Source organism: Cajanus cajan, chromosome 8, assembly GCF_000230855.2.
Source record: "Cajanus cajan strain Asha chromosome 8, NIPB_CcT2T_4, whole genome shotgun sequence".
NCBI lineage: Eukaryota > Viridiplantae > Streptophyta > Magnoliopsida > Fabales > Fabaceae > Cajanus > Cajanus cajan.
The window spans coordinates 27699075-27720756 of NC_138524.1; the positions used below are offsets into that span (position 1 = coordinate 27699075).

Consider the following 21682-nt stretch of genomic DNA (forward strand, 5'->3'; position numbering starts at 1 on the left):
TGTGCATATTTATCAAAAGTTGTTATAGACAAATTCTTCTAAAAGCTTGTTCCATAAGCAGTTCGTCAAAAGAAGTGTATGCAAAAAATATCATACAGTGCATAAGCACATTGGATATTGATTTTCTTTTTTATATGCATTATAACTTAACAAGAAACTCACCACTAGTAAGTTATAAACTATATGTTTGGCAAAAGAAAACAATGGAGAGTTAAGTGAAGTAGTTAATATCACTCAATATATAATCCACCACATCAGGAAAACTGTAAAACTACCTATTGTTATTCCCTGAGAAGCAACCATAGAGACATAAGGAAAAGACTTCTTCAGTGCTGATATGTACTGAAATCCTCCAAGTGCAGAAATTGGATAAATCTATCACACAAGGTAAAAGCCAAGTATAAGAAATTCTCTTAAAATATAAAAAGTGTTTGATGCTAGTCTATGAATGTGAACCTTATCTTGACCATTGGATCACTCATAATGTGACCTTTGAATAACTTAGTAATTTCTAATCCCGACCTTTCATGTATACATACATATTAGTGTCTGAGCCAATATATGACTGCTAAGTCTGCAACTAGAGTGGATAATAAAAACTATGAAGACAGAGAAGTCTAGATTTCAATCCAATGTGAAAGTTAGCATTATTTTCTTTTAGTAGATAATTCATTACCTAATTTTGAAATGCAATGAATCACAAATTTTAAATAGCAATCAAAGATGATTTAATGACTTGAATGTCTCTTTCTTCTTGGTAACTTGAATATTCTTTACAATATATATGATGAAAGTTTTATTGTTTTGATAAACAGATGCTTCCTTATCTTTTTAAATGTGGATCTGCATGGTTGCTCTTTAATTGCTTGATGTACTTAAATAGAAAATAACTTAAAAATCCCAAACTAAGGGTATGAATTTGTTTTATTTTCAGGCTTCACATTTTATAAAGCTAATTACATATGTGCAAGCACAAATGAAGTTAGTTGTTTCCATCTCTCATCTGATGGATAATTACTTGCAGGGAATTGAAGTGCAGCAAATTGCCTACAAATTATCAAACACATGGAGTGTAAGCAATAGAAATGTTTCCTTTACCTATGTAGAGAAAACCAAACTAGAACAGAAACTTCCAATTGTTCAATCAAAATAAAAATAACCCATTAAAAGTGAAAAGTGAAGAGGAATCGGAGGACCCACCTAGGATTTTGCGACACAATCAAGGGTGAAGAATGAAGAAGAATTGAAAGACCCACCCGCGAGTCCGCAATGCAACGAAGAGTGAAGAATGAAGAAGAATCAGAAGAAGTGAAGAACCATTGTGAGTCTGTGACACAAGAAAGAGTTGAAAAGTGAAGATTGAAGCAGAATCGGAAGACCCACCCCACGTCCCCATCGCGAGTCCGACACGTACTAGTATTGTAATGTTGTGCTTGTATTTGGTTTTCTTTAGTGAACTGCACTATTAATTTTAATAGTTTAGTTTTATAAACTACACTAAAAATAATAGTTTGGTTTAAACTATTAAAAAATAATTTAGTTTATTTTAGTTTAATTTAATTTAGTTATTTAAAAAGTTTAGTTTAAAATAGTTTTGTGAACACCTCTAGTTTTGCACCCAAAACTAGAAGAAGGTATATTGGTAGATGTAAAACATGCCCTTGAATTTGAACCTCTAGATATTTTACCATCCCTTCAACTATCAAAGCATGACCATTACCTACCAAAAGAATCTAGTAGTTGGATCCATAGGAAGTTTAAAGTAATTTGTGAGTCTCGGTTGTAAGAAATTATCAAAGCTCCCAGTGTCCAAGAAATTATCTATATCTCAATGGGGGAAATTTATTTTACGCTAAAATTTATGTCTTTTGCTTAGTTAGGTTGTATATTGGTTGATGTAGGAAAAAATGGAGGAAGACTAATAGTTTTGTGGGTTTGGTTCAATGTAGGGTTTATGGATTTGTAATATGATTGGGATAGATAAGATCTTTTAGAAATGTATTCTCCTCGTACAATTTAGCCAAAGATATTGCATGAATCATAGAGGTAGGGCCTTAGGCTATAACATCCCTACGAATTTCAAGTTTGAGACCACTAATAAAACAATCCAATAAAGCACTAAGAGTGACATCATATACAAGATTTGTCAAAGCAATAAACTCACAATAGTATTCTTAAATGGACCCAAGTTATTTAAGCTTAAAAAGAGCATATTGGGACCATTATATGGTGAAGTGCCAAATTATAATTTTATCTAGTAAATCCCACCCACAATTGAAATAGATCATTCTTATCAAGCATTTGGAACCAAGGTATCACATCAACTTTCATATGCACAATAACAATGGTTAAACATGGAGCATCCAGAATATTATACTCAGCCTTAAAAATCCATTCAAGTACATTAGTGTCAATAAATTGAGGAAAATCATGCTTGACATTACAAACCTGAAATGGAGGAGCAAAGGAGCTCGAAATCGTTTGCCCAAGGGAATGTGATGATGCACCAGTTACATTCAAAGAGGTAATAACAATCTCCAAGTTCCCAACACAAGTAGAATATTTTACATGATGCATTTCATCATTTCCATCAATTGCTTGACATCAACCAACAAATTCTTAAGATTTGTGGTAATTTTTTTCAATCGAGTGTTTTCCGCCATGAAAATTCAATGAAAACACCAATGTAATGAAGACTATAATGGAGGAAAAATTGATTTCTATAATATTATTTATTACAATGTAATATAACAATGGATGATGGTTGCTATAGCAATGTATAAAGAACCAGAAGAAAACAATATAAAGGAGAAGAAAGATACACACCATCCATATTGTCATTCACTATGCTTTGACCTATATAACTAGTTGATACCCCACATGTATTTCCCCAAGAGTGAGCTTATTATTCTCTCTCTCTCTCTCTTTCTTTCTCTCTCTCTCTCTCTCTCTCTTGTTTTTCCTACATTCTTCCCTATATGGATTGTATGCTAGTTGCACTTGGTCATTATTGCCACCAACGTTTTCCAACTTTACCCTTGCCTCATTTTTTGATATAACACACTCTTTTATTTAGTAATCATCATTATGACTATTACTCAAAAATACTGTTATCATCATTCTATTGATATTAGAGTTGATTGTGCAATAATAATAGTTTAATATACAAAATTTATAAAATAATAATAGTTCTTTCACCTCAGCACTTTGTAAAAGGGTTCACAATGCTTTTCCAAAGCTTCAATAAATGAAAGAAAATATAAAAAAAAATGTATGAACCAAAATAAGGTAGAATTGCCTAATAGAATAAACTCCAACAGTAAAATATAAAAAATTAAAACAACTTCAATTAATTACTAAAGTTAAAATTTGTTGGGATGCAAGCAAAGTCCCACATCGTTCAAACAAGAGGATGGACATGGGTTTATATACACACACTTGTCTTCATTGGTCGAGAGGCCTTTTGGGTGATGTTCAAAAGCAAAATCGTGAGGGTTAGGCCCAAAGCGGACAATATATCACCAATGTGGAGACATGTGTATATGTGTGGTAACCCTTCTGGTGCTCAACAAGTGGTATCAGAGCTATGGCAAGGAACATACAAAAATTTGAGATACCTTTATTTGATGGTAAGACAAATTTTATGATTTGGCAATGTACCATTCAAGATATTTTAGTGCAACAAGGTCTTGATCAAGCTTTGGAAAATGAAAAACCAAGTAATATCAATGAAAGAGAATGGAGTCAGATCCAAAAGAAGGCCGTGAGCACAATTCGGTTAGCTCTTACTCCTGAGATCAAGTGCAATGTGTTAAAGGAGACAACACCGAAAGCCTTGTGGGAGAAACTTGAGAGCATTTATGCATCTAAGTCGTTAACCAATCGCCTATGTTTGAAAATGGAGTTGTATCAACTCAAAATGGAGATAGGGGAAAATCTTCATGATCACATCAACCATTTCAATCAACTGGTATGTCAATTGTTAAATGTTAACGAAAAAATTTATAATGAAGAGCAAGCAATGTTATTGTTGGCTTCACTACCAATGTCTTATAAATCTTTAGTTCAAACGTTACTTGTAGGAAAAACATCATTGAAGTTGGATCAAGTGACATCCGCTCTAAGAGAAAATGAGAGAATGATGAAAATGAGAATATTAATACTGAAAGTCATGTACTAGCCGCACAACATTCTGAGCAAGAGAGAAATAATTCATGGAGACAAGATGGACATAGAGGAAGATCAAATTTCCAATCACGTTTAGAACGAGATATGAGTAACGTGCAATGTTACTATTGTGGAAAGAAAGGTCACGTGCAATCAATGTGTAAAGAAATGAGAGAAGATCTTCAAAAATTGAGAATTATAAGGAAAGATGATGAGAACTCCGAAGCTAATGTAATCCAAAACCTTCATGATGATGACGATCTCTATTTGGAAACTACTAGGGAAGTTGCTAAATCAAAATGGATAATGGATTCAGCTGCCTCAAAACACATTTATAGAGAGCAAACAAGGTTTCATACTCTAAAAACTAACGGTGAGTTTGGTCAATTCAAGTTAGGAAATGGTAGAAAAATGGAGGTTAAAGGCATTGGGACTGTGAGAATGAAAATTCACAATGGTGTCATCCAAACTTTTGAAAATGTGAGATATGTACCTTCTGTTGTATCTAATATAAATTCATTGGGAGAGTTGACATCACAAAACTACAGGTATGTTGGTTCAAAATGGGGATGCAAAGTGTAAAAGGGGAAATGCTTGATATTGCAAGGACAAAAGAATGAAAAGAATTTTTACTACTTGGAAGGACAAGTTTTGAGAAGATAAGTTATTTAGAAATATTAATTAAGGGAGGATTTGTTGGAAAATAATTCAAATTTTAAATAAATTACGTGAGTGAATATTTAAGGAGATATTTTAGAAATTTGTAATCTTTAGGATATTATTCAGATTTACAAATTTTTATTTGTTTTGATATCTTTTAGGGATTTGTTTCCTATTTTTTATTTAGGAGAATTATATGATTCAAATTTTGTATTATAATTCTATTCTATATATAGAGAGCCAATAAATAAAATATGTGTGTGTTCCGTTTAAGATTCTTGGATGTGTGAGTGATCTTATTGTGTGAGGAGGAGTTTTTCATATCAGTGGTATCAGAGCTGATGGTCTGATCAAGTGACCGGCTCGACGAGTATGATGGCTAGCAGGTGGATCCAAGTTTGGGATCCCTTGTGTCGAAAGTCTTCCTAACGGTGGGTCCATGTGGAAGAGAGGCTTCCTAGTAACATGGAGGGTTAGGAGGCGTGTCCCGTTGTCATGAGGGAGGTCATGATAGAGCGGCGGTGTAAACACTCAGTGTGTGAGTGAGCTCTGTGGGCCACCATCGGATAATACTCGTAGTTTTCGCTACAGGAGAAGGGGTAAACCGTGGTCCTTTGTTTGAGGGGAGGATTGTTGGGATGCAAGCAAAGTCTCACATTGTTCAAACAAGAGGATGGACATGGGTTTATATACATACACTTGTCTCCATTGGTCGAGAGGCCTTTTGGGTGATGTCCAAAAGCAAAATCGTGAGGGATAGGCCCAAAGTGGACAATATATCACTAATGTGGAGACATGTGTATATGTGTGGTAACCCCCTTGGTGCTTAACAAAATTTCACCTCGATGTAACACTAATCAAAGAAAAATTGCCAAACAAGTGAAGCTTTAAGCTTCTTCTCCATCAAATACATTTTCCTATACATGATCTATACATTTATTGTGTACCCATTTTTTTCCTATTTATATTGAGTGTGTGTGGGTTAGTGGGCCTATAGCTTGCCTTGGACCTTTATGTTACACCCAATTATGCTACTAAAGTTTAATACTACTTATATTTAGCTTCATTAAAACTTGTGCATATAGTACCATTCAAAAACATTGCAAAAATGAAATAAGAGTAAATGCAACATGTATCATTCAAGCTTAGAAAATGTATGTTTATCACACTCTCAACTAGTAAGATCTCTCTAGTGATTTGTTATGGTTACCCAATTGCAATTGTAAGTCTTGGCTCACATGGGATCAACATGATCCATTGAGATTTCCTCATTGGATGCAATATCCCCCACAATTAGGGTTAACAACCCTCTACAAACTCCACAAAATCAACCTGCTTAATTAAGAACTTTCTTAAAACATAGTATATAATGAACATGATGCATGTTCACATGCAATGTCCATGGCTTCATAGTTTCCATAGAGTCGTTATGGAGAAAAGAAAGACACTAGAAGGGGGTTAAATAGTGTCAATAAGAAAACTTAATACTTTATTGAAACATTGAAGTAGTATCAAGACCTTATAAATGCAAACGAGGAGTTAAGTAAGAAGAACATATAATACTTTTATATTGGTTCATCTTAACCTTTGAGACTACGTCTAATTCTTGATTAACCCAATCAAGTTCCAATATCTTTGCAAATATACAAGTATTCTTTCATAAGTTACTTTTGGCTCAACCTAAGTGCTCTATGACTTGTCTCTTCAAGAAACTACTAAAAAGTTCTTTTAACACAAACCCTCTTCAAGCTTTAACAACCATGTATTTTTTTATAGTTAAGCTTCTTTAGGCTTAAAGCAATAACACAAATTACAATGTTATTTTGTCTTACTATCAAGACGTGATAAACTAATTAAGTACAAAGTTTTTTTAAAGAATATATTTTACAATGAGTGTTCTAAGTATCTCTTTAAGTGTTTGTATATGTCTATAAATCTTCAAACTTTTTTAAATAGATGCTTGGTGAAGATGACCGTTGTAAGTCCTTAAGCGTCTCTCATAAGTTTTCTTTGTTTGTCTTCATCTTCATTCATTACGGAGAAAAGTGTCTATTGATATATTAAATGTGAGCATTGAATATATTTCATCAAATTTTTACTTCTTATCAAATCAAGGAAGCTACTTATCACCTTTTAGGTAGCAAAAGAAAGAACTATGCATGTGTCAGTCAAAAACAACTTTCTCTAAGATTTTGCATGCTTGAGGGATATGTTAGTCATTTTCCTTTGATGCAAAACATATCTTTTGTTTCTTTACAAAGTGTGAGTATTGAAGGAGCTTTTTATTCCTTTCGATATGTTAAGGAATATCATAAATAAAGATGATTCGATTATTAGACATCATAAATGGTATAAATATAGATCTTTTGTCTTATAGATGAAATGTTTCATTTGAGAGACATAGTGTTATAATAACTAATCATCTTATTGTATGATCTGAAAAACTTTCCTCTTGAAATATGCTCCAATTTGTTATCATTAAAACTTATAACCTGAGAGATCTAAGATCATCTTTTGACCTAACAAGCATCTACCTCTTTAGGCTAAGTCTTCACTCATTTTCACAACATAACTATAGAGAAAAGAAAGTCACTAGAAGTGGGGTTGAATAGTGAATCTCAAAACTCACACTTTTTGCAAGAGAGTGAAGTAATATCTTCAACATATAAAGTGCTAAAAGAGTAATAAAAAAAACAATGAAATATTATACTAGTTTGTCTGAAATCCAGAGACTACATCTAGTTCTCAATTCAACCAAATTAACTTTCACTAACTTTCTCAAAGTTACAAGTATTCTTTTCCAAGTCACTTCTAGCTCTTCAAGCCACTATCCAAATATTCTTTTACAGTCAAGCTTCTTCAAGCTCTACCCTATAACAATAGTTATTAAGGTATTACAAGGTTGTTATAATTATCTCTCTAAGACATGAATACAACAACTTTTTAGTACAAAGATTTTTCCACAAGACAAAAGCTATACATAACAGATGTGTATGTAAATGTTCTTGTATTTCAACTGAAGAACTTCTTTTTGTCTTGATTTTTAGAACTTCTTATATAATAGCTTTGGAGAAGATGACTGTCACAACACTTTGAGTCCAACTTACAAGTTTACTTTGTCTATCTTCATTATCTTCCCTTATGGTGGCAGATAATTGTTAACACATTTAATAAGAGCACTAAATGCATTTAACCAAATAGTACCTCTTATTTAATCAAGGAGACTACTTATCAACTTTTCATATCAAATAGAGCTTGCAAAAGCAATGTCAACATATATCAACTATATCAATGACTTTATCTATTTTTTCATGATTTTAGGGATTTGGTTCTGACGAAAAATATGATTCTTGTCTTTAACAAATTTTTGAGTTCCGAGAAAGTCTTTTGATTTGACTTATTAAGGGATGAAACATTCAAAGGAAACTTTGTTATTAGTTTCAATAAATGATAAATATTTAATGTATATTAGACAAACTATAAGGTTTGTCTTATTAATAATCGTCTAACAAATGATCAACGTTTTACACTTCATCTTATAAGCTTTTCAAAGATATGTTTCAAAGACATTTTTCAAGCATTTCTTCTATGTAAAAAGGCTTTGTTTGTTAACATTAAAACTTTGAATTTAGGGAATCATCTTTTGATTTAATAATAACATATAATTATGGTATTCAACATTTCACAATAATCTCACAATGGCAATCACAAGTTCATTTATCACTAGCATAAAACGACATAACACAAAAGAGCAAGAAATAGGATTTGCGCTTAGTATAACAAAACCCCACACTTAGTGTCATATTAGTAAGTGGTAGGTGTTTTTTTCTACAACATTCCCACTTAACACACTACTCTCATGCTTAGTGCCAAGATCATCATTGAAGGATAGTTTGCTCTCTAGAGATATCATGCTTAATATCACAAATAAGAAATCCTCACTATGGCTATGACACTTAGTGAAACATCACTCATGCTTAATGCCAACCCTCCAATAATCCTCTAGGGTTCTCACACTTAGCATGTCTCAGTTGCATTTAGTTGCATTTAGCACGATAACCTCTCACGTAGTATGATATCAATTTCTAATACGAACTAAGGGTCTAATTTCTTAATTTCAGCAAAATTATATTCAATTATGTATCCCTTCCTATAATAAATTCAACCTAATTGATTTTATTCTAAAAAATCCCTAAACCCAACATTAGTATCAAAACCAATTATATATATAATAGTCTGATCATATAATTTCCAAAACCAACTCAATTTTAATCAAAGAAAAGTCATAATATTTACATAATATATTCAACTCACTTTATCAATGCCAATATCAATAAATTACAAATCCTAATTACCAAGAACATTCAAATCATCCTAATAACAAAGTAATTTAATGATAATTCAATTGACCACAATAAAATATATGAAAGAAAAGATGTATGAAATGTTCAACTCTTAAAATTATCCATAGGATTTTAATGATAATAGAGATTATCATTACATTTATGTGAAGTAAGTTCATCACCCAACGTTCAATGGTAGGTATAAGTATCCAAATCTCTTATCCTTTATGAGAACTTGGTAAAATAACTAACGTCCTAAAACTTGTTATATGCATCCAAAATCGCTTTTTACAAATATATATCCAAATGTCTTTTATAAATATCCAAAATTTTATTTAGGGAATTCTTATACATGATACTTACTACATTTTCATAACAACAAATGCAAAAATGTTTTTTTTTTTTAAAATTAGTGTCCAACTATATTGGATCCTTAAACGAATTTATGTTGATATGCTACAACATTTCGAATATCCTTCCATTTAATGAAAAAAGAGTTTTTTATGCATAAGTACAACCTTTAATCAAAAGAAAATGTGACATACGAGACGAGTACAAAAAGAAAGAGATAAATAAGAATGTTCTGAAAAACAATGTTAACATTAGAAGTTTGTAGCGCCATTTTGGTGAAGCTATACGACTAAGTCAGACTACAGTCCTCAAGTTAGAAACAAGTCTTCACTAACATAATGTTAAGAACTTTCCATGTATTAAATGAAAACTCATAATACAAGGAACAAGTGTCAAAGCATCCCTAACAAATTTCTCAAAAGGCACTAAAATACAAGTCTTAAAGAATTGATGAAAAAAATAATGATTCTAAGTGTTGAAACTCTCCTAAAATGCCTTCTAATCTTTTCATAAGACTTATCCTTACTCATACATCCATTGGATGATAACCCTCTAAATTAGAAAGTTTTTACCCTGTGCTTAAGAAAGTTGTCTATATTGTTCTTAACTTCCAGATCCTCACTTTGCAAGATGATATATACTAAACATTTATTTGGTTGTGAAAGCATTGAAAGACTTAGAGAAAAACAATACTTGAGTTTTGTAGTCTTGTGATAAGATTATTAGTGTGTTTGGAAATACGTTTCCACACATTGAATCACGTCCGTCCGAGATCAAAAACGTGAAAATAAGAAGCAAAATTTTTTTACTTCTCCGTTAACGTGGTTTTCGAACGTGTATCCAGACACACTCTATAATCATAAGTGTTAAAAATGGTCTAGAGAATACTTGTGTTTTAACCAATTTTGGTTAGTGAAACCCTTTAAGTTTGAATATAACTAGATGTAGTTTAAGGATTGAGTGAACCAATATAAATTTTTTTAAGATTTTTATTGCAACCAAAAAATACAATAAATTTTCTTGTTTTTAGTATTATAACTTGTCCAATGTACAAAATAATTATTTATTTTATATAATTAAAATTCATAATAAATATATTTTTGATTATATATACTATGTTATAATTAAAATTTATAATAAATAAATAATTTAAAAATATAAAATTATGTTTTAAATTTAGGATAAATAATTTATATTGTGATATGAAATTATTTTTAACTATTGATAATCTTTTTCAAAAAAAAAAATATGACAATAAAACTCAAAAAAACTTTATGACTAGAATAATAAAATTAATATATATTTAGGACCAAAATAATAATAAATAATTAAATTTAAAGTCTTATTTAATATTATAAAGACTCATTTGACAAAATCTTAATTTCAGTAACCAATATTATAACGCCTTCTAACACTAAAGATAAAAAATTGGATGTTTACTTTATAACTATTTTATTTATAATTTTTTTTATTTTTATTTTCTATAATTAAAAATATTCTATTTTAATTTTTATACATATATTTTTTTGTTATCTTTTAGTTCCCGCAATATATTTCTAAAGAGATTAAAAATAAATTTACGTAATTATAAGAACTAAAATAAAAAATTTATGTAATTATATAAACTAAAATAAGTTTAAATAATTATAAGAATAAAAATGAAAAAAGAATATTACGAACATGAACTAAAATAAAAATTCTCTAATTATAGAGATTAAAATGTAACAATTTTCTTAAAATTAGAGGATACAAATTGAATTATCTTCTCTTCTTTTTACAAATCAACTAAATAAAGGAGAGAGTTGATAAGTCTTTACTTATTTCTTAATTGAAACATATTAGTCTAGTACGGAATTAAAAAAAATAAAAACAAAGGAAACGTTATGCTTTAAATTTAATTATCAACTTTGAGATATTAATTTTATTATATTTTTTAAAAGAAAAAACAGTTAAACAAGTGAAGACAGCATTTATAATTACCGAAAAATAAAAGTAGGTGGTGTCACTAGTGTGACTTATTTCTCACTTACCTCTTTCTGTGTTGTATCTGTGTTGCCTGTGTTTTTCCTCCCTCACTTCACTTCATATTCTCTCTGTCTCACTCGGAGCTTCTTGCAACGATGAACGCACCCATCATTGGTTAGTTTTCTTCTTCCCACTTCTCTCTCTTTTACCCTTTTTTTCGTGTTTGAGTTGCATTCATTTTCATTTTTTATCTTCTTTTCCTAAGTCCTGACATTGATGTTGTTGTTGTTGTTATTATTTTTGCAATATTGAAGACCCGTTACAGGGAGATTTCCCTGAAGTGATAGAGGAGTATTTGGAACATGGGTGTATGAAATGTATTGCCTTTAATCGTCGTGGCACACTTCTTGCTGGTAACTCTCACTTACCCTTTTTCTCAAAGTTAGGGTTCTTACTTTCTTATTCTTAAAAATTATTTTTTTATGCTTTTAAAAGCTTCAAAATGATTTTTTTTCAAAAATGAAAATTATTGCAATTTTTTTTTTAGTATTCCTACTTTCAATTTTCGGTATTTTCCATGGCATATCTTCTTTTGCCACATATACTCTCCAAAAGTTGGTTTTTGAAATTGTCTTATGAAGTAATTCTTAAGAACTGAAACAAAACCAGAACCTAGGTTAGTGCTTCTTGTTTTGATGTTCTTTCTTGCAAGTGATGCTGCCAATCAGTGACATGGATTATGGTTGCTTTACCTGTTTCTAATTGCTCATGTACCGGAACTATGTGGTATGAAATGAATTATGTAGTTTGTTAGAATGTCTTGGTAATTATTGTGTATATGTAATGTTGGTTAGGGCCTTAAGAAGTGCATGGTTTGGTTGAGTTTGATTTGGGGGAAATAATCATTTATTTATTGAAACTAGTACGTTGATCCGTGATATGCACGTATTGCATTGGTCCATCGATATATCAAACTAAACATGATATGTACCAAAATGGCTTGTAAAAATAGTATTTGGAGTATACATCAAATTCATCGATATAGTTCATGGAATCATGGCTATTATACTAAGAAGTTGATATGGATGCGGGTGTCCTTGTGTCTATTTGGGGTGTGTCACCAGTGAGGGTGGTTTGTGCAGTTGGCGAGTTAGCATAGTTGACCGGCGTGGAAGGTTGCAATTCAGAAAGGGTTGATATATAATAGTATTTTATTATTAATAATAATAATAGTACTAATACTAATACTAATACTAATACTAATAATAATAATAATAATAATATAACCGCAAAATCAATTATGGAGTGAGGGAAATGAAAAGAAAAATATGTAGGAATGGGCGGGAAATAAAAATGATGAGCAGTTGACACATGTCTAGTCAGAGTCATTGGAACATCAGTTGCCTAGATTATAAATTACAATGCAGAAATTTTTCTAAATTGTGTTGATGGCTATGTGTATTTTGCATTGCTATTCAAGTGAACAGAACAACCGGTAAACTATCAAATCTAAACCTTTGTAATGGTTTCACTTGATCTTCCTTTACCTCTCATTATTTTATTTATTTGGCTATCCTCCACCTTATCAAATCTTTGTAGTGGGGCACTATGGCTTCTATCTTTTTTTTTTTTTCACATAGCCAAACCATCTTAGGCAAGCTTCTACCATTCTTTTAATACTAAGCTGTAAGCATTACTCTTTCTTTAACTCTAATAAGTTCACTCTTGATCTTATCTTTTCACATGCGATTTTTAATTTTGTTGCACATGATATGTATGTCATGGTTGATGGTTAAATTCATGGCATGGCTTTCTTCTTAATATCTAAATTTCATATAGAAAAGTTCAAGAAGCTAAATTTCTAAGCAAGTACTGCACAATGTGATGGTTAAATTGTCATTGGAATTAGTATTATTCTATTTTCTGGAAAGCATGGATGGAATAAATAGCTCAGCATCAAAGACCTAGCTAAAATTTGGTTGTTAGATAAGATTTGGGGTCGCAGTGAATGTGTTCCATTGTGCATCTGGTATGTCAAGGATTGGATAATTTTGTTTACCCTTACAATTGATGTTAAAAATTACATTGGTTGCAAATTGGTTTGTTTTTGTGACTGGTCGTGTAATGCAATGGGTATCATATATGTTGCAAGCAAGGTTATCAAACTTGAGAGTCTATGTAAACGCGTGGAGCTTCTGTAGATTCGACTCATAGGCTCGACTTGTAAGAGTTACTTTATATAAAAATAACATTAAAAATCCTACTATTGACATATATTCATATCATAATACTCTTAATTGCAAGTGGTTGCTTTTTGATGAATACGTGCTATATATCATGTGATTCTCTACCTTTACTGGTTTGCAATTTGCCAGAGACTGGACACTGATATTGGTGAACCATTTTTTATTAAAAATTATCCTATGTAAGGTATTGTGTTTGGACTTGCTGGTCAATGGAAAACATGGATAATGGAAAGTTATCTTGTGCAACAGTCAATCTTCTGACAATAAGGTGGAAGAGGTTCAGAGGGTTGTTGAGGATATGCCTGGTTTAAGTTGAGGATTTGTTTAAGGTGGTAATTGTCATATGTTGCTAATGCCGGACATGATGATCTGGAAAGGAAGATGATGTTGTCTCTGTTAGTGCTAATTATTTGAAGAATTTTGGTCAATGAGCATGCAGAATGTTTTGGGACCTATGTTGTCATAGAGGCTTAGTGCCACTGCCACTACAGTGACGCTGTTGCGTCACATTTTAACATTGCAGCTGGAGCAGCTGTGAACTGGCGGAGCGGACTGGTGCAGAGCGGGTCAGGGTGGTATGTGAAATTTCAATAATACCCTCACTTAATGTGGGTATTTTTGTCTTTCCACTTTCAAATCTTTTTTCCTTTTCTCTTTTTTTGTGTCGACCTTGTGTGTGCGCCCTACTGGCTCATCGTCGATCTTGTGTGTGGGTACCAAAAACATCTTGTTTCCAGCAGGTCTTTTGTTGCGAGTTGCGACTCCGCAAGTCTCTCTTTTTTGTTTGGAGTTTTTTTCTTTCCTTTTTTTGCTCCCTTTTCTTTTCTTTTTTTCTTTTCTTCCCTTCTTTTCCATTTTCTCTTTCTTGCTGGCATCAGCAATTTTTATTATTCTTTTCATTGTTTTTACTTGTGTGGTTTTGTTCTTTGGTGGTGGTTGGCAAAACCATGGCCCAACCAAATGATTAATGCATTAATTTTGAGTAGTTTTTATGTTTTTGAGCTTTTAAATATATAAAATTAATTTTTTAATTTATACATATAATATTAGAATAGTGGTCATTCTGCTATCCCATTGTTGAGGTCGGCAGATCCACTCCGCTATCGAGGATTAACAACTATGGTTGAACTAATATGGACATATACACTGACAGTTAGAGGGGATTAAGTCATAATGCAGTATTGGCACTCAAGCAAACTCCCAATGGGATCTGGTTGAAGGTAGCACAATTAGATCATAGGGCTTTTGTACCAACTATTTCCTTCTGATTTTTGTAGTTCTTTCTTTTGATACGTAGACTTATATTGCATACATGTGCCTATATATTTATTTGAATATGGGGTGTATAAATATTATGGAAAGTGTAAACTTTTATGAATTATTAATTGGGGGTATTATACATTATCAACTTTCTCACTCTTGATTTGATCCATTGAATCAGCTGGGTGCAATGATGGAAGTTGTGTTATCTGGGATTTTGAAACCCGGGGCATTGCTAAAGAGCTACGAGATGATGAATGTTCGTCTCCAATAACCAGTGTCTGCTGGTCAAAGTGTGGTAATCGAATTCTTGTATCTGCTGCTGACAAGTCATTGTCACTCTGGGATGTTATGAGTGGTAAGAGGATAACAAGAATAGTTTTACAACAAACCCCTCTACAAGCTCGTCTTCATCCGGGTTCCTCAAAACCATCTCTTTGCTTGGCATGTCCTCTCTCATGTGCTCCAATGATCATTGACTTGAACACAGGAAATACAACTTCGCTTAAAGTTTCTACCTTGGAGGTATCCGATAATGGACCAGCCCCTGGCTCACGTAACAGGTGCACTGATGGAATTACATCCTTCTCACCAACTGCTGCATGTTTTAGTAAGCATGGCAACCTGGTTTATGTGGGAAACTCAAAAGGGGAAATTCTTGTTATTAACCATATAGATGGTGGTGAGGTGCGTGCCATGGTTCCTATCCCTGGTGGTTCTGTAGTGAAGAACATTGTGTTCAGCAGGAATGGACAGTATCTTCTAACAAACTCAAATGATCGAATAATCAGGATCTATGAAAATCTTCTACCTTTGAAGGATGAAGTTAGAGCACTTGATGACCTGAATGAGAGCCTCAATGATCAGAATGGTGTTGAGAAGTTGAAGGCTGTAGGATCAAAATGCCTAACTTTATTCCGGGAGTTTCAAGATTCGATCACGAAGGTGCACTGGAAAGCACCCTGCTTCAGTGGTGATGGTGAGTGGGTTGTTGGTGGTTCTGCCAGTAAAGGAGAACACAAGATTTACATTTGGGATAGAGTTGGGCATCTTGTTAAAATCCTTGAAGGGCCTAAGGAAGCCCTTATTGATTTAGCATGGCATCCTGTACGTCCTATTGTTGTATCTGTTTCTTTGAATGGCATAGTTTATATCTGGGCCAAAGATTACACCGAGAACTGGAGTGCATTTGCTCCTGACTTCAAAGAGCTTGAGGAAAACGAGGAGTATGTGGAGCGAGAAGATGAATTTGATTTGATTCCTGAGACTGAGAAGGTAAGGTAGTGTTAGATGCTCATGCAGGTCTTTTTATTTTTATTATATTTATATATTTACATGTCAATTTTTAGTCCTAAGTTCACATCTCTGCAGGTAAAAGCGTCTGATGTTAACGAAGATGACGAAGTTGACATTGTAACGGTGGAGAAAGATCCTGCTTTCAGTGACTCTGATATGTCTCAAGAAGAGTTGTGTTTTCTGCCAGCAACTCCCAGTTGTGATGCTCCTGAACAGCAAGACAAGTTCATAGAAAGTTCTTCAAAATTGGTGGACAGTAATAACTCTGGATCCCCTCTTTCAGAAGAGGCAGGACCAAATGAACATACCATGAATCATAACTCAAGTCCAGTTGAAGGTAATGTCTAGCCTTGCACTATATGATTGTAACTGATTATTTGGATTCTTAAGAATCCTGATTTTTAAAAGAATTTAAATATGTTTTTAGTCACTGAATTTTTGTCAATTTTCACTTTTAGTCTTTAAATTTTTTTTCCCGTTAACATTTTGGTCGCCGGTGTCAAAATTTTTTGTTCATAGAGAAAAGTTTCAGAGACAAACTAAATTAAACTTGTTCAAAGACCGAAAACAAAAATTTACAGAAGTTTAGTGACAAAAAATATATTTAATCATTTTTAAAATGAAGAAAAAGAACTATTGAACAACCAATATGTAACTCTGGCAGCAAATTTATTTTTGGTTTCTTCCTGATGTTGTGTTTGAAATTTCACCTCTCAAGTCTCAACTACATAGACTCTGTTTTTAAAAGAAGATAATATCGTCTGTGCAATTTTTACATACAGCCTTATTTGTTTGCAGATGATGCTGGGGGAGCACGAATCAAGAGAAAGAGGAAACCTTCAGAGAAGGTGTTGGAGTTGCAGGCAGAGAAAATAAAGAAACCATCAAAATCTAGCAAATCTTCAAAATCCAAAAGTAAATCTCTGGTTGATGAGGATGATGGTAATGGTTTTTATGGTGATGCATTTTCTGATGAGTAATGGCTTGTAAATTCTTGTACATAAAAAAGCATGTTTTACTAGAATTTGTCTTTGTTTGTGTTTCACTTTTGTCAATCTTCTCTCTCCATCCCTGCCCTAATTTTTGAAGTTGGCGTTGGTTTACTCTAGTAAAAAATAACTGATGCTATTATTATTATTATTATTATTATTATTATTATTATTATTATTATTATTATTATTATTATTATTTACTAACAAGAAAAAGACACTCTGTGCTTGCATTGTATTAAAAGAAAAAAAATAAATAAAAAAGAAAAAGAATGAGAAGTTACTTATAAAAAAAAGATAGTTATTAAAAAATAAATAAAGGATAAAATGGTTTATGTAAAAATAAAAATTAAAAGTAGTTATTGAAAATGGTATTTTTTTATATATTAGTATAGACTATTATTATTAGTATTAATATTATGTTGAGAAAAAGAATTAATCTATAAATTCATGGTTAAATTGTAATTTCGGTTTCTATTTTTGTCAATTCATTATTTTGGTCTTTATTTTAAAAAAGAGATATTTAGTTTCTCTATTTTTAAAAATATGAAATTTTAATCATATTGATTGTTAAATTTTGACCTGGTTTTAGTGACTTATCATCACTTAAATAAATAATGTGATATTTAGTGGTGTGGTATGTAGAAATGAAAAATTAAAAATATCATACAAAATGCAATATATTTGTTTATATATCTATTTTAACAAGTGATTGATATTTTTTTATCAATAAATCTTATTTATGTTTTTTATTTTTAAACTTTTAAATATTATGTTACTAAATATCATATTATTTAATTAAGTAAAAATGTTAAAACTTAAACAATTAATGGATATAATTTTGATAGGAGGGTCAAAATTTTGTATTTTTTTTTTTTAAATTAGAGGGATTAAATGTTTCTATTTTAAAATAGAGGAATTAAAATTGTAAATAAAAAAAAAAAAAGACCAAAAGAAAAATTTATATCTCCTTTATAAGTGATTGCAAAATATTTTTAACTAAATTATTATTATGAATAATTAAGGGTTAGTATATGGATCAAGGTTTGCGAACTAATTCCCTAAGTTCACGTCTAAAGTAGTTTAATTATATCGAATTTTTTGGCTTGACTCATGAACTTTAGGTATTTTGCCAGTTTAATTTATAAAGTTGCAAGTTAACATGCTTAATAATAATATTTTTTTAAGGTACTGAGACTTTGATATGTATTTGGTATATCTAGATTTTTAAATTTTCAAGACAACAAATTCTGATGTTTTGTTAGTGTATTTGAATTTTAAAATTTTTAAGAGATTAAAACTTTGATGTTTTTTTAGAATGTGTAAACATTGATATGTTAAGTCTTTGATCTATTATTTAAAATGTTTTATTTTTATTACAAATGTAATTATATTTTTTAGTATGTATTTCTTTTCTTTTTCATGTTTTTATAGCTTAAAAAAGGAAAGAAAAAAATCTCCTTCAATTTGAAATTTTGTTTTTATTTTTAATTTTTCATATTTTCATCAGGCTTACAAATTGGCTAATTTATCTATAGCCTTTATGAGATAAACACAATTTTGAAACTTTTTATTATTTATTTTGAGGATCAAACTTATCAGATCTATTAAAAATACAGATTTTGTAAATCAAATTTTAAACGAATTAGACTGATGTGGATATTCACACTTATCCTTATGAATAATAAATAGTTTAGACTTCAAACATATGTTGATATGAAAAAAATTAATTTATAAACAAATACAAGTTACATGTTATATGGTTGTCGTTGTATTTTGGTGTATTACTTTGTTCTTGTTATTTTTCTTTTATTCTTATACAATGTGGCACAAGTTGTGTGATTGGGTTATTTTTATATAAGAAATAAATGATAGTGTAAAATATATTGTTTATTTCTTATAAAAGAGATACCATCATTTGTTTCTTATAATTTTTTTTTTTTTGAGAAGTATGATATAAAAAAAATTTGTGAGCCAAAGATATTTCTAACATATACATCTCATTAAAGTGAACTTTTCTTCATACAAATAGTTGGATAATTAAACATATATTAACATGCTTAAAGAATATCTATCAATTGTGCTAAACCGTTTTAGTGTGTGGTACAATTCTAATATCACCTATAACTCAAAAGCCAAAAAGTTCTCACTTTTGGTCCCAAATATTTTTTTTAAAAAAAAGTTAATAATCTATAACTATAAGAAAAGAATATCCCATTTTTGTGTTCATATTTTATTAGGTCATTTAACCCTTTAACTAATTTTTAAATCACCCACTACATCCATTATTTTTTATCTTCATTTTTTATTTAACCTCCTCCTATCCTCTCTTTCTTTTCTATTTATTTTTTTTAAAAGGAATGAATTGCCTTTGTTTCCTCTAGTTACTTAATAGTTAATAACGTTGTCTATTAAGAGTAATTAAATATATGTTTTTTTTTCCATAAAATAACCTCTCATTCTATTATAATAGTATTTGATCCATCTTATTTTAGGTCTCTCTCTTCCTAGTTTAAGAGGACATTTATAGTATGTCTTATAAAGGAGAGGGGAAAAGGGGTTTAAAAAAAGAATTAATCATCTATACATTATCAGTGTAAAGTTTTTTTATACCGGCAATTAATTATATCTCTTAATTGTGTCATGTCACTGTTAAAAGTAAATATGTTTACAGTGATATAACACAATTAAGAGATATAATTAATTACCAGCGTAAAAAAATTTTACACTGAGAGTGTATAAGTAATTAACTAAAAGAAAAATTAGAATGGGCAAAATATTTCCTTATATAGGCCTATAGAAATGCTGGGTTGGTAGGAACTATTTATATGGCTACACATTTACAGCAATTGAAGGATGACCTAAACCACACTTTAACTCATAAAAATATATTGAAAAGCCATTTTAATAATTATATGCACGTGGTGGGATTTACGTATATAATATTCAAATTTTAGTGTGATTATAATTTTGATTAGGGATGACAAAAATACCCGCACTGGCGGGTATATGTGGATAAACGGATAATAAATGGATACGCTAATTGGGTACCCGCGGATAATGAGGACGGATAATTTTTTACCCGTTTATAAATGGGGCAGGGGCGGGTATGATGATATCCATACATGCGGGTACCAGTTTAATATTATTTCTTAAATATCCTAATTATCCTTGTACCGCATAACTCTAAAACTACACTCTCATCTTATTTTCTTACAAAAGTGAGGTTGATGAAGTTACCGATATGTGTTAAGCATGTTATAGAATTATGTTGGATGTAATTTGATTAATTTTCTAGCTTTGATTGGACCAATAAGATTTATGTATTTTAAGTTATTTACTTTCATTTGCAATTATGAGATTGAATTATTGTAGTTTTGTGATGAGACTTTAACTTATTTGTGAGATTGATGTATTTTAAGTTATTGATTATCTTGAATTTTTATTATTATTTCAACAAAATTAACGTTAAATAAAAGTTCAAAATTAACATTGAATTTTTATTTTTAATATTTTAATGACATTAAAATATAAACTTAAAATAATTTGTAATATAATTTTTTTAATTTCTTAAAAAAGATATCCGTGAGTATTCAAGAAATTTATGGATACCCGCTTAATGGATACCCGCATGGATATAGGGTGGGTATGGGACTAATTTTCATTCAGCGGGGCGGGGGCGAGTTTACTATTACCCGCCCCCATGGAGCCCCATTGCCATCCCTAATTTTGATAGATAAAAAAAATATGAAAATAATGAGAAGCATATAAGTTTGGTTCTTATTGTTAGAAAATACATTATAATTAGTATTTTAACCTTTTGTATTTCACAAGCTAAATATTTATTATATATAACTAAAATTTATAATAAATTATATATACAAATAAATGTTATATTTAAATATATAAATTATATTTAAAATTTGTATAAATAAATAATTTAAATTTATAAATTGTATTTTATATTTATGATAAATATTTTTTATTTTTGGCATAAGATCGTATTTAATTACTGATAATTTATTTTAAATTATTAAAATTTAATTTATAAATAAATATTATAAAAAATTGAATTAGTTAAGAAGTTATAAGAAATTAAGAATCTCTACAAACACTCTCATTGAAAAATAATCCCTAAAAACGTTCCTACAATAAGATAGTTGCTCGCATTTGATATATAATTAAAAATTTATTTAAAATTTTTAGGAAAACCAAACTAGTATTTGGTCATTCTATTTTTTCTATTATTTTAAAATATTCTATTGCTTACAATGGTTGTCTTCTATAAAATGAATTATTTACTTTTTTATTTAGCAATAGGTTAACATTTATTTTTCCTGAGATATCTCTACAAAACACTAGAAAGAGAAGGAATATTTTTTTTGTTTCCAAATTCTAATATCTT

General features: G+C 30.4%; 2 protein-coding genes across 3 annotated transcripts; both read left to right on the plus strand.

Annotated features, from left to right (window-relative positions):
• Positions 1–4272: 4272 nt before the first annotated feature.
• On the plus strand, positions 4273–4749 carry LOC145950371 (uncharacterized). The gene has a single exon (XM_083061461.1). It carries the CDS (start codon positions 4273–4275, stop codon positions 4747–4749), a length of 477 nt encoding a protein of 158 aa, XP_082917587.1.
• Positions 4750–11506: 6757 nt separating this feature from the next.
• On the plus strand, positions 11507–17333 carry LOC109810190 (protein RBL). 2 transcript variants are annotated; one of them, XM_020373594.3, is made up of 5 exons: positions 11507–11660; positions 11801–11899; positions 15174–16267; positions 16364–16625; positions 17087–17333. In XM_020373594.3, the coding sequence occupies exons 1-5, from the start codon at positions 11642–11644 to the stop codon at positions 17266–17268; spliced, it is 1656 nt and encodes a 551-aa protein (XP_020229183.1). In that variant the 5' UTR covers positions 11507–11641; the 3' UTR covers positions 17269–17333. The 2 variants fall into 2 exon arrangements, with proteins under 2 accessions (XP_020229183.1, XP_082918507.1); XM_083062381.1 differs by lacking the exons at positions 11507–11660; positions 11801–11899 and adding an exon at positions 14000–14952.
• The last annotated feature ends 4349 nt before the right edge of the window (positions 17334–21682 follow it).